Here is a 13043-nt window from a genome sequence, read left to right on the forward strand (position 1 = left end):
TTAATGACAGTGGAAGTGTGACATCAAAAGAACCCTCCCAACATACAAACTCTTCTCACCTCCCCACAAGGCTACAGCTTTCTGTTGCTGCTGCTGTTGTTGTTAAAAGTCATGGAGAGATGAAGACTGGAGGCAAGAAAATGTTCCCCCCGCCCCCAGCATCTATTGGCAGAAGCACATGGCTTCACATCATTTGTGGAAAGCCCAGCCCTGAAGTGACCCTCCAGCTGCTGGATTTGTGCTTCACCAGTAGCTGGTGCAAGATTCAGTAACTACCACTGGAGGATTCAACAGCATACAAAGCAATCAGAGCATTAACCCTGATGCTGAATAAATGGACCCTGATGCTGATTAAATGGACAATATGGACGCTGCTAAGATGAAGGGCAGGGAAAGATAACAGGTGGCCTAAGGACTCTCTATCTCGCCCCCAGTAGAGCCCCAAATTCCACAGCCCCTCTTATTATGCACCTCAGCTGCTTCCCTGCATGCAAGCCAAGACACAAGCAAAGTTGCCTGTATAACCCTCTGCCTCCAGTGAGAACAGCAACAGAGGCTTTAGAAAAGCCTATCCCTCAATGTGCATCTTAGCTGTTCACTCTTGGAGACAGGCAACTGACTCTTTAATCTGCACCCCACCCCCATCATCATTAGCAAAAAAGTCTTTGGCAAAGCCTTATGATGCTCCAGAGTGTTCATTCCCCATTTGCCTGGCTTGTGCAGGGATGCATTAGGGGCAAATACTGACAGAGCCTCTTAATACTGATACAAGGGTAAAGCAAAGGTGGGTTTTAAAAGCCCTTTGCCTGCATGAGCAGAGTCAATCTTATTGGCCCTCCAGCACTTATTTAAGACAAAATACACAGGGGGTGGGGTGGGGGGAAGAGACCTACAACACTCCTCTCTGCATCACTTACCTACTGGTGGCAAGCCAGAGAAAACAATGAGCAATTAAATGTATTTAAAAGGTGGGAGAAGATACTACAGATGTGTACATAAATCTAGTTATGGTGAAGGGAAGAAACATGTGGATGAAAACTGGGCAGCCTCTAGGACCCCTCCTCCTCAGGGTTGGGTGTGTGTTTTTTAAAAGCAGCAAATGGCTACACACTGCCCTTCCTCAGACACAACAGGCATTATAATATCCTCTTAGCCTTAGCCTCGCTTAACCAGACAATGAAGTGACATTGAACTGAACACTGCAATAAAGTTCATGGTAAATGTGAACAGCACTAGCTCTCTTGCCCTGATATTTAACATTTCCCTGAGGCATCACAGCTACAGAGGAGACAGGACCAGCAATAAATGCACCCTACATGGATGGAAAGGAGAAAGAAAACCTAGCTGCAATGCAATGCGGATTCACAGCACCACTGTGTGGCCAGATGGGGTATTATAGCAGCTGCTATTCCAAGAACAAGTTGATGATGCTGAGAAAACCAAGAGCTTCAGGCTGATCTTTAGAGCCTGAGCATTAGCAAAAGGCTTGACATTATAAAGAATCAGTTTGTGCATCAGGAAGCAGAAGCCACATACCCTGGGCCACTGAAAATCCTAGGTTGTATCCAATGTTAGTCCTACTAAGAGTAAATCCATTGATACGAATGGGAATTAAGTTAGACTATCATTGGATACAACCCCCTGCTTAGCCTCACAATTCCCACTGGCTTCTGAAGTATTGCCCACATACTTTCAATCCTACCTATGGAGACTTAAGGAACTAAAAACTTGTTTTTTTCTTTAAACACATCCATGTAAAAACCCTGAGAGTATCTAGATGCTGAATTCTGCACCCAATACCAACTGCTGTGCTTGTACAGTGCTACTGTGGAATAGGCCCCAGCATCATACCAAAATTCTAGGGATCTCAAGATGGGCAGTCTCCATGCCAGTGCTACCCTCAGGAACAGACATTCACCTGGTTTGAACAATCAAAATGAGCCATAGTGGCTTATTTAGAACATATTGCATGATTTCCATAACCACCACCTGGGCACAGTTTGTTGTGTTGTCCAAACCCAGGTGGCATGGCTTGTTGGAGGGTGAAACAACCCTCCAATAACTCTACAGCAGCTGACAGGTGGCTTATTTTGGCCATGCGAACTGGCCCATTCTCATGAGCTGTGGCAGCCATACTCTGCTTCCTAGCTATCTGTGGGATTTGCAGGTAAAGGTGCTCTTGCAAGAACTAAGGAGTAGCAAGAAGCAAGTAGAGGAGGAGATGCAGAATTCTAGGAGCCTGTCCAGTTGTTAACTGGACCCCAATATTTTACCTGGGGTAAGATTAGGAGTGGGAGATCCACAGCCACAGTGCAGAAGAGTAGGGGATGAAATTCACAAGCCTAAGGTCCACCTGCAATTTTACCCTGTGGATAGGCCCCAAGTCTGGGATCCCTAATTAGTCTACAAGCTACCTATATTACACAAAGCTCTTGGTGGAGGCAAGCAGCCATTAGCATTAATACAGATGCCGAGAAGGGACTATTAGCACACTGAATTTTTGTAAGGAAATAAACAATAAATGGGACTGGCAAAACATCAGAGATGCAAGACATCATCCACAGCAGGAAAGTGTTCATCCACTGGGATCCAGAAAAACCATGGCCCAGAAAGAAAGAACCGCAGGTTTGCCAGATAACCTTTGTTTGACAGCACTCCAGAACCTAATGGGCATTCCCTTGCTCTAGGGTACTATGACTCCTTATGAAAGCAACCCCAGCTCAATGTAGCAGGAAAGAAGTGTGACAGACATTGTATTGCTTTGCTCTGTTGGCCGTTAAATTGCTTTGTAGATGTACATATCCTAAACATTCAGTGGGTTTGTGCTGATATGGTGCCATGTGACAGCCAGCTGAGAAGTGGAGAGAGGTTGCTTTATTTGCAGACCCAGAAGCTACAAATTGCAGTGTATAGTATGTAGTAGTTCGCACTCATATTCTTTTTTTGTTTGTTTAATTTAAAAGCCTATCTCCCCCTCCTTTCCACAGTACAGTCAAGAAGGCCACTTCTTCTCATTTCTGATGCCTGCAATCAGTCTGCAGGTCAGTCACTCCCACTAACATTTCATTCTTATGGGAAGATACTGTCTCCACCGGTCTTGAAAGGGGCAGACCAAACCACTGCTGACCAAAAAGCCTGAGCTCATAACAAACAGGTGGCTCTCTCTGTGAACTTCTTTGACCATGAGTAAAACTAGATATGTTTTGGAATCCCATGTGTGAGATTCTCCTCCTCTTTAAAACAAACAAACAATATCCATGGACCCCCAATCTGAATCAGGAGTGGGACGGAGGAAGGGGATTTAATCCTCTCCCTGCACACTGTGCTGTTTTCATACTGAAAATTTTCACCAAACCTGCTATTTACAGCAAACAGCTATTTTAAGGACCGATCTGAGTGGGGAAATGTGAGAATTAAATTTCCCCTCCCACTGTGCCACAGTCCCAATCCAGACTGGGTATCTGCAGCTGCAAGAAGAGAGGAGAGAATCCCAATCACAGGATTCAGGCAGGTTTACTGTCACTTAGTTTGATCCTATATTTCCTTTGCCTACCACAGTTGGCCCCTATAACCCCAGTACTCTCCAATCTGATAACTGTGCTACTTATTAGTTATTTCCTAACATTCTGCTTAGCTTGTTAATGGTGACTTCCAGAGATCAATCTGCAAGTGCCACCACCCCTCCTCCACTTCCAATCTCCATTCTTTCTTCAGAGTCAGACACCGCATTCTTTTAATCACAAGGGGGAGCAAGACCTCTGCTCAACCTTTCAACAAACACCTTTAAAAGACCGCCTAAGCCCCTGCATCACCAGCTTAAAGGAGAGCATAAGAAAAGCCCTGCTGGATCAGACCAAGGGTCCATCTAGTCCAGCATCCAGTTCCCAATAGTGGCCAGCCAGCTGCTTTGGGAAGCCTACAAGCAAATGCCAACAACCTGTCATCTTGTTTGACCCCAGTCTTTGGTATTCAGAGGTGTACTGCCGTCTCCACATGGAGGTTTCATTTAGCTCCCATGACTTGTCATTGCTGGTAGACAAATTCATGAAGGACAGGCTTATTTCCCTTTTTAAAGCCATCTAACCCAACTCAAATAATAATAATAATAATAATAATAATAATAATAATAATAATAATAATTTGTTTCATTTATATCCCGCCTTTCCTCCAAGGAGCCCAAGGCAGCATTCATGATCCCCCTCTCTATTTTATCTCCACAACAGTCCTGTGAGGAAGGTTAGTCTGAGCATCAGTGACTCGCTCCAAATCATCCAGTGAGCTTCATGGCTGACTAGAACTCTGGTCTCCCAAGCCCCAGTTCAACACTTGAAGAGTCTAACCACTACACCACACTGGCTCTCTTCAACCCAGCTTTAGATCAGAAGATACAAGTACAAAATGTCAGCTTGGGCCTAAACATATTTCTTAGATGCCAAATTTAAATGTATAGGACTTTTACTGCACATCACAGTTTACACAGCAGTCTGGGCATACCAGCATCCCACTCATGCTTGCTGCAATAAATGCACGAAGGGTTAGGAGACTTGTATGCCTGGGAAGGTGCTGGAAAGTCACAACTGGCAAAGCAAAACACACTGGAAAAGGCAGCACCTCAAACTGACACTCAGAAGTCAGCTGGCCAAACTGCATTGGGTGTAACATACACCAAAATACATTTCTATTTCAGAGTGTCACTTTGAAGCTTTGCCACCCTTTTTTGGCCCCAGTTGACTTTTCAGTGCTGCCCTATCTGTCCGAGTCAGCCTTGAAAAATACACTCACTTTGCTCGCTATGGTGAATGCGGAAGGTGAGAAGCCCTATTCTCAACGCTGAAGCTTCGGAGGTGGATGGAGATCATTCCACCACCTTCATGGCAATCTCCACCGCTCTCCATCTCCAAGGTTAGAAGGAAGTGGGGCATGGGGGGGATTAGAAGCGCACTCTCCACCTCTCTTCCCAATAGGAGAGAGGCGGGAAGGTTCCTGCAGGGTGCTGCTTGGGGGCTCAGAGCCTGCACAATACCCACCTTCCTTTACCACAGGGGAGAGAGACAGAGAAGGAGAAGAGCTATAGTAGGAGGAGGCGAAAAGATACACAAAGAGGAACCTGTAGCGCATGCCCTAAAACCCCCTTGAAATTTTCCTTATGAAGGATTAGGTTTTGGTGGTGGTTGTTTTTCTTTTCTAAAGAGAAACTAAGGCTGCAATCCTATACCCACTTACCTAGGTTTAAGCCCCATTGAACTCAGTAGGACTTACTTCCAAGTGGACACACAGAATTGCACTTTAGGAATGGGAAGAATCATTTTGCTTCCTGATGAGCCTGCTACAGTAAAGATTCTCTATTTGGACAACCTAAGATGTAAGAAAAAAAATCTTACAACCTAAGCAATGCCAGATATCTAGTGAAAAGGTACTGTCTCTTGATATTACTTGGTTTTTCCTCTAATGGACCAACATTTACTTAAGATTTTTATTTATTTATTTATTTTTAGCTCAGGCAGCCACTGAGGGAAGACTTCAGGAGCAGGCCTTATATTTTGTTTCCAAATTACTTTACAATACAATTCTAAGCATGTTTACCCAGCAGTAAGCCCCACTGTGTTCAGTGGGGCTTACTTCCAGAAAAATGTGCACAGGATCGCAGCCTAAGCCTTTAAGACAGTGGTGGGCAACACGTGGCCGTCCATATGTTTTGGCCTACAACTCCCATCATCCTCACCATTGGCTATGCTAGCTAGGGTTGATAGGAATTGTAGGTGAAAACATCTTGAGAGCCACAAGCTGGCCACCCTTGCTTTGAGGCTACAATCCTATATGCATGTACTTCATTCAACAGGGTCCGTTTCCAAATAAACATGCATGACATTAGGCTATAATTGTGTTCCCACAAAAACAAACCTGCAAGGCATGGAAATCCTGTTTTGCAGATAGGGAACTGAAGCCAAGAGCCAGATGCTTGGCCAAGGCCTTCAATGTGCCCATGACAGAGGTGAATCTGAAATCATAGTTTCACAGATTCAAGTCCAGCTGCTTTGCCACTACAGAATGCCAATGTATGTATGTATGATACACCGCCAGGCAATAGGAACATATAAAAATGTTTTGACAATGCAGGACTATCTTGGGGTAGCTTGAACAAGGAAATGGTTAAGAAAATAAGTGAATTCTGTGCAGTAACAGATGTGGATGTTAATTCAAGTGGCGCCATGCATATGTTTTTAGTTTGTTGCAGCAAGTATTTGGTTAATTTGTGTAAAAGGTGAGAGAACTTCAACTCTCCAGGATGCTGTCTTTACATCCTACACTGAGCAGGGGTTTGGACTAGATGTCCTCAAAGATCCCTTCCAACTTCATGATTCAATTAAGTTGTTACCCTTTTGGAAGAATAAAGTTAAAAACAACGCTGTAGCCTACAACCAATAAACTTTTTCACCGAAAACTTCAGAGATCCTGGGAGTCTGAACTCTGCACTGAAATTACATCACCGTGCTGGGTGCATCCACCACATTATTCCTCATTCTGAGAGACAATCCCATACAGCACTGATCTCCCACGCCTAGTAATATATGGATGGTGCACACACTGTGAAGAAAGGGGCAACAATAAACTGGGATTTCACCGCACAGCCCATGCTACAGCAGAGAGAAGCAGGGGGGCAACCCTGAAGCAACCCGGCTACCCAGAAAGTACCCAGCAGGATTCCTGATACAGACAGGAACGATGTTAAGTGGGCTATTTTGCAATTGCAATTGTGACTGCCTGATGCCAGTAGTGCAGCTAGATAATTTTAGACCTTGGACTTAATGGTCATATGTTAGTGACCCTTTAGATGGCCATGTGTTGTGAAAGACACAACTACATTTCTACAATTCCACAATTTCCTTTTCCCTTCCCTCCAACTGCCATTCCACAGTTTAAACCTGGAGCTACTTTCCCCATACGTTAGAACAACCACATAAGTGTTTGCCAGCCCTAGTGTAAATCAGTAATAATAATAATAATAATAATACTCTAAGCATGTGCAGATTTGCATTTTACGCACCTGTAAGTCACAGCACCACCAAGACCGCAGGAATAAAATGGAGTTGGCTTCTGCACCTGCCACTTCCTGGGTGTTTATGGGAAAGGGGGCGTGCTGGGTTGCAGGACCCGGGAGTTTGGCCCCAAAGCTGAGCCCTAGAGGCATCACTGCCTGATGCTCACTGTTCTGGGCCAGTGATTCATTAGAATTTCTGTGTCGGTTTCTCAATGTAGGGCGAAGAGAACTGCCTCCGAATTTTAAAACCCGAGAAGGGGATGAGGGGAGGAGAAGAGAGCGAGAAAACCTGTGCCTCAGCAAGCCATACTATAATACACCGTCCCTTCAGCTCCACCCTCGACGCCCCGCTTAACCACCTCCCCCCCTCCCCCTCCCCCTCCCCTCTCACCTTGGTGAACTCGGACACTTCCTCCACCTGCTCATGTGCACGCGCCGGGCTCGAGACTGAGGGCACCTGGATGGAAGCCGCGGAGTTGGTCGTCCCCCCGGAGGAGACTGCACGGGCCGCGAGCCCCGGTAACCCCAGCAACCTCTGCAAGCCCGCGAGCCTCCTCAAGGCCGCCATGGTCAACAATGCAACCGGAAGCGGAAATCTGTCGTCCGTCCTCTCCCTCTCTCAGGAAGTGAGGCGGGAAAGAAGGTGGCGGGTGAGAAATATTTCTCGCTCCCGCCCTCTCCCAGCGCCAGGAAAGGTCCGACGCCACGAAGTAGCGGCGAGCAAGCTTTCGGGCTCACCAGAATACTTCATCGGGCTGGATGTGAAGCAGGAAAGAAAGGAGTGGGGGAAAGGATTTTGCTTGGTATGATGAAAAAGCCCCAGCCCACGTAGTATTAGTAACCTATCCAGCCTGCTGAAGAGTTCTAGTGAACTCAGAAGCTTGCTTATTATCAGGGCAGGCCTGAGAAAGTTTACTGACTGAGGCAGAACAGAAAGTATCCTGTCCCCGCTCCAATCAAGGTACATAGCACCTGGCCTGCCAAGTTTGGCACCTGAGGCAGCAAATCCCCCAAGCACCTCTCCCTCTGACAGTAAAAAATACAATAATTTAAATAACTAACAATTTGCTGCCCTTTCATGACACCAGCCTCGCTCTAATCGGAGGAACAGCCCTGCTCACTATTTTGTGTTGTTTCAGTTGGTCCTAATACTACCTTACTGTTGATTTGGGGGATCGCCCTTAACGGCCCAACACACTGCCTGCAATTTTTATTAGAAGTTGTCCAGGCTTTAAAGGTGAGTCAAAGGAAATTTAATTCCAGCCATCTTTTAATTTTATGTTGAAAGAGATGGTCTGTTTCAGCCTGTGGAGGCTGGTGGCTCCCATTTCAGTGTGGCTGTGAATCTGCTTTGGGTTTCAGTCAGAACCCTAAAGGATCTATCCAAGGTGCTGAAGCCTGTCCCCAAAATGGGTTCAGTATCTTGGATAGCTCTTTTTAGAGTTCTGACTGAAACTCCGAGCAGATTTACCACCCCACTGAAATAGGAGCCACCAGCCTCCACTGGTTTCAGCCCACCCCACCAACTGCAAAAGCTATTAAATAATAATTGTGTTTGTTATATTAAATCCTACCTTACCTCCAAGGAACTCAAGGCAGTATAGTCCATTTTATCCCCACAACAACCCTGTAAGGTAGAGTAAGTGGAGAGATATTGATTAGCCCACAGTCCCCAAGGAATTTCTGCACCTCTACAATTCTAGTCACCACCCTGCAGCAATGATGCATTCATGTAGTTAAAAGATGTACCAATTAACAGGCAATTAATTAGTTAACTGGGTAACAGATAAACTAATAGACAAAAATGTCCGTGGTTAATGTTGTTCAGTCGTTCAGTCGTGTCTGACTCTTCGTGACCCCATGGACCATAGCACGCCAGGCCGTCTTGTCCTGCGCTCTCTCCCAGAGTGTGCTCAAGTCCATATTCATTGCATCGGTGATGCTATCTAGCCATCTCATCCTCTGCCGTCCCCTTCTCCTTCAGTCTTTCCCAGCATCAAGGCCTTTTCCAGAGAGTTTCTCTTTGCACCGTGGTTAATGGGTGCATTGTTAAAAGACTAAGAGGAACCACTCAATAACAATATGTGAAGAAAGATGAAGTGATTAATGAGCCACAATTAATTAATTAATTCATAGATGAACAACACTACCTAACCAAGATTCTTCTGAGGCCTAACATTAATTATTCAGTGTTAAGAGTGCTAATTATTGAAACATTAATTATTAAATAACGTGGACATTTGATCAAAACCAGACGATTAACATCCACATGATGGGAGTGCAAAAGGGAAGAAAACCCACTAACCCAGAAAACAATTTATATACATATTAGATAATATGTAGTTGTTGGGTTTTTAAAACTATCATAAATTACTGTTTAATTTAATCACAGAGGAACTGTTTAAACATATGCAGCCTGTATTATGTTCATTTATGTATTACTTTCCAGAATGGCCAAAATGACCAGTCAGATGCAGGAACCAGAAAAGGACAGGCGGTTAGAGGAGGGAGGTTCTTTGCTGACTTTACCAGTCAAGTGAAAAAGCAGGAAAAACATCCATGCGTTAAAAAAAAAAAAAAAAGGAGAAGAAAGAAGATAGGGATTTTATCAATAATATAAGGCTGGGCCACTACATGAGAGAATGACAGTGCTATCCTATGCACATCTACTGGAAAGTAAGTCCCATGGATTTCAATATGCATTCAATGGCCCTTCTGTATTAGTCTGTTGCAGTAGAGTCTTCTGGCATCTGATGGACTAACAAATGGCACAATCTTTCATGGACCAGAGCCCACTTCACCAAATACATGAAATGCCATCCAGATCTTGAGCTGGCATTAAGTGTTAAAGGTACATAAAGGTAGAGGGGTACAGGGAGCAGCCATTGAAACAGTAGAAGGCAGAGGGAGATGTAGTTGTGGGAGGCAGCTGGGTCATTATGGGGTGGGAAACACAACAGGCTGTCTTCCATATCAGAGAGCCTCAGTAGCCCTGGTGACAGTACCACTAGGTTGAAGGTACTGCTGCTGAATGCCCATGTCAATGAATGGGAAAACAACAGCCATCCAAGACTTGATCCTGGATGAGCGTGCTGACCTGGCCTGTAACACAGAGATGAGGTTGGATGAAACTGGGGGAGGAAATCTCTCCCAGCCTTGCCTACCTGGGTTCTCCATGTTGTAGCAGGCAAGACCTGGGGGTTGGGGTGGCAGAGTCACAATGGTCTATCGTGATTCTGTCTCCCTATCTCCCTTATCACCTAGTCTTCCAGTTTTGAGTGTGTGCATCTGAGGGGTGCGTGTTTGGGACAGAGTAGAGATTCTTTTGGTTTACTGCCCACTCTGCTGCTTAACAGTCTTCCTTTCTGAGCTAGCGGAGGTGATCTTGGGGTTGGTGTTAAAGTCTCAGCGGCTTGTTGTGCTGGAAGACCTCAACATATGTGCTGAGGCCACCTTGTCGGGAGTGGCTCAGGAGTTCATGGCCTCCATGGCAACCATAGGCCTGTCCCAATTAGTATCTGGCCCACTCATTAAACAGGGCACACTTTGGATCTGTTTTTCTATGTAGGGTATGATGATGGTTATCTGGGGGTGGAGAAACTTTCTGTACTTTTGTTTTCATGGACAGATCACTACCTGGCAGGGGTTGGACCTGCTGGGCCTTGAAGCCTCTTCAGGACTGGGGGTGGGGCGATCAAAATGATCTGCTCCAGGAGACTGACAGATTCAGGTGCTTTTCTGATGGCTCTTGGATATTTTCCTGTCATTTCAGGAGGTGCTTCTTTTGAAACTCTGGTTGATGGACAAATGGCTTGGGCAGTGAACACAATTGCTCCCGAGCATCCTCTCCCGCAGAGTGGAGCCAAACGAGACCCCTGCGTTTCCAGGGCACTGCAGGTGATGAAACAAGTGGGACATCAATTAGAGTGATGTTGGCGGAAATAAATAAGTATACACAAAATATTTTCTTCTCCTTACACCCCTGTATTTGCCAGGTCGGGATGACATTCCATCCAGCATCTGTTGAAGTGGTCTCTGGTCCATGAAAGCTTATGCCATTATAAATGTGTCAATTTTAAAGTGCCACAAGACTTATAAAGGTGTACATCAGACTTATTCACAGATGAGCCCAGCAATAAGGCATATGCTATGCACAGCGTGATGGTCTATTATAGGCATGTTAAATCTGCCCCAAAGTCCAGTTGCTTATCCACCACTTAAAAAGGGAAGCATGGAGTGAATAGCAGATGCTTCTCCCAAACCTACTTTATGACCACTTTTTCCAACTTGGTGGCCTCCAGATAGTTTGTGCTACAATGTCGATTGTCCCAAGCCAATGGCTGGGGGTAATGGGAGTTGTAGTCCAATACATCTGTAGGGCACCAAGTTGGGGAAAGCTGCTTTATTCTGCAATCCTATAGCCACTTACCTGGGAGTAAGCCCCATTGAACTCAGTGGGACTTACTTCTGAGTAAGCACGTATAGGATCCCATAGTGACTTCTTTGGCCCGCCCTCCTTGCTCGAATTGACTCGCTCACAAAGTACGTTAGTTGACGGGCCATCCGTAGAGATAAATATATAGTACCATGCGACTACGTCACCAAGGGGGGAAAGGAACTTGGGCACGTCCGAGCGGGGAAGGGACCTATGTCTTGTCTAAGCGAGCGCTGATTGGCAGTCGGCTTCCGCCAGTCCTGTCACAGAGTGGGCGGCCATTTGGGAGGACACCGGCCAATGCGCGCTCTCGTTCTCCCCCTGGCTCGCGGGGAGTGGGAGGGAGAGGGAGAGGGGGAGGAGGAAGGCGGTCGGGCGCTCCGGTGTCACCGACGTCGACGGCGGTGACGAGGAGAGTCTTGGGAGGAGGGGCTGGGGGCTGCAGATGCGCCGCCGCCGCCATTTTGTGAGGCGGGTCGTGTGGCCAGGTAGCCGCGTTAGGGGCAAATCCCCTCCTCGTCCGCTTCTGGCGTTAGGGAACCGTTGGCCAGGTGAGCGAGGGCGCTGAGGAGAGGCCGGACGCGCTGGAGAAGCCGGGCCTTCGCGGAGACCTGAGAAGGAGGGGGGCGGTCTGGCTGTTGGCTTGGCGTGACAGGCCGTGGACTTGCGGCCTCAGAGGTGTGGTGCTTCACTGTGGTGGGCCTCGACGAGGAGAGGCGCCCAGGCTTCGCCGTAGAGATACCAGTAGGCCACACGCTGTCTTGTGGCTCTTTAAACGGCCGACGGGTTTCGTACTTGCCAGAGCCCGTTTAGCCTGGGATTCTTGAAGTGTTCCCTTCAGTTTGCAGACACGGCCGTTGGGGGATGTAAGTAGTGGAGGTACTAAAGAGCCACGAAGGGCAAGAGGTCCAGTAGGTCTGCGACATTCCCTTGTATCTGAGACCAGCAAAGAGTGTTGTGGCACCTTAAAACTGTTATTGTGCCATAGTCATAGTAGACTGGAGCCTACTTTCGCCTGGGGAATGAAGAATTATTTTCAGCGTTTTGGCAGGGATGCACACACACATTGAGTTGCATCCAATAGTCTAACTAAAGGCCCACCCTTTTCAATAGGCCTACCCAAAATAGGACTAACGTTGGCTGCAACCCGTTATTGGTACGAAGGGGGAAACTTTGAAACCAGTGGGGTTAAATGGGCCATGAAATGCAGGAGATCCACTAGGCCTTTGACGATTGTGTGTATACAAGATAACAGTAAAGAGTCTTGCAACCCCTTAATGGCGAGCAATCATATTGTGACATATCGGTATATAAGGGTGCAATCGTATGCATGTTTGACTGAAAAAAGTCCTGCTCCCAGAATTGTAGCATGCTGGGAGCATAGGACTTTTTTTTCTATGTAAACTTGCATAGGATCGTGCCCTAACTCTGTTAGTCATTGGGGTGTCACCACACTTTACTGCAACTGACTTACCACAGTTATCTCTAAACATTGACCATTCACAGCCACAGTAATCGATGAAAACACAGTCTTCCTAGATTTGCTGTGCTGATTTGAGAACTGTAGTC

General features: G+C 46.4%; 3 protein-coding genes across 8 annotated transcripts in view; 2 read left to right on the forward strand and 1 right to left on the reverse strand.

Moving 5' to 3' along the window:
- The window catches only part of NDUFB11 (NADH:ubiquinone oxidoreductase subunit B11), a 50304-nt gene extending 42675 nt beyond the window's left edge, over window positions 1–7629 (reverse strand). For both annotated transcript variants that reach the window (XM_084836292.1, XM_084836293.1), the window contains exon 1: window positions 7431–7629. In XM_084836292.1, coding sequence (XP_084692418.1) covers window positions 7431–7607 — 177 coding nt within the window. In that variant the 5' untranslated portion in view covers window positions 7608–7629. The remainder of the gene's footprint in view (window positions 1–7430) is intronic.
- LOC146353374 (synaptonemal complex central element protein 1-like) overlaps window positions 1–13043 on the forward strand; it is a 615017-nt gene that overhangs the window by 415570 nt on the left and 186404 nt on the right. The gene's annotated exons all lie outside the window — the stretch shown is intronic.
- The window catches only part of RBM10 (RNA binding motif protein 10), a 29358-nt gene continuing 23974 nt past the window's right edge, over window positions 7660–13043 (forward strand). The window contains exons 1-4 of one of the 5 annotated variants that reach the window (XM_084836286.1): window positions 7660–7842; window positions 8179–8276; window positions 9489–9715; window positions 10812–10936. The gene's annotated coding sequence lies outside the window, so the exon portion shown is untranslated. Of the gene's footprint in view, window positions 8001–8178; window positions 8277–9488; window positions 9716–9763; window positions 9891–10811; window positions 10937–11797; window positions 12341–13043 lie in introns of those variants that run through there. The other 4 variants (XM_084836288.1, XM_084836287.1, XM_084836285.1 and 1 more) reach the window with 4 other exon arrangements.

Source organism: Heloderma suspectum, chromosome 2 (assembly GCF_057233095.1).
Source record: "Heloderma suspectum isolate Gila_16-S chromosome 2, 16-S_ref, whole genome shotgun sequence".
In the NCBI taxonomy this organism is placed as follows: Eukaryota; Metazoa; Chordata; class Lepidosauria; order Squamata; family Helodermatidae; genus Heloderma; species Heloderma suspectum.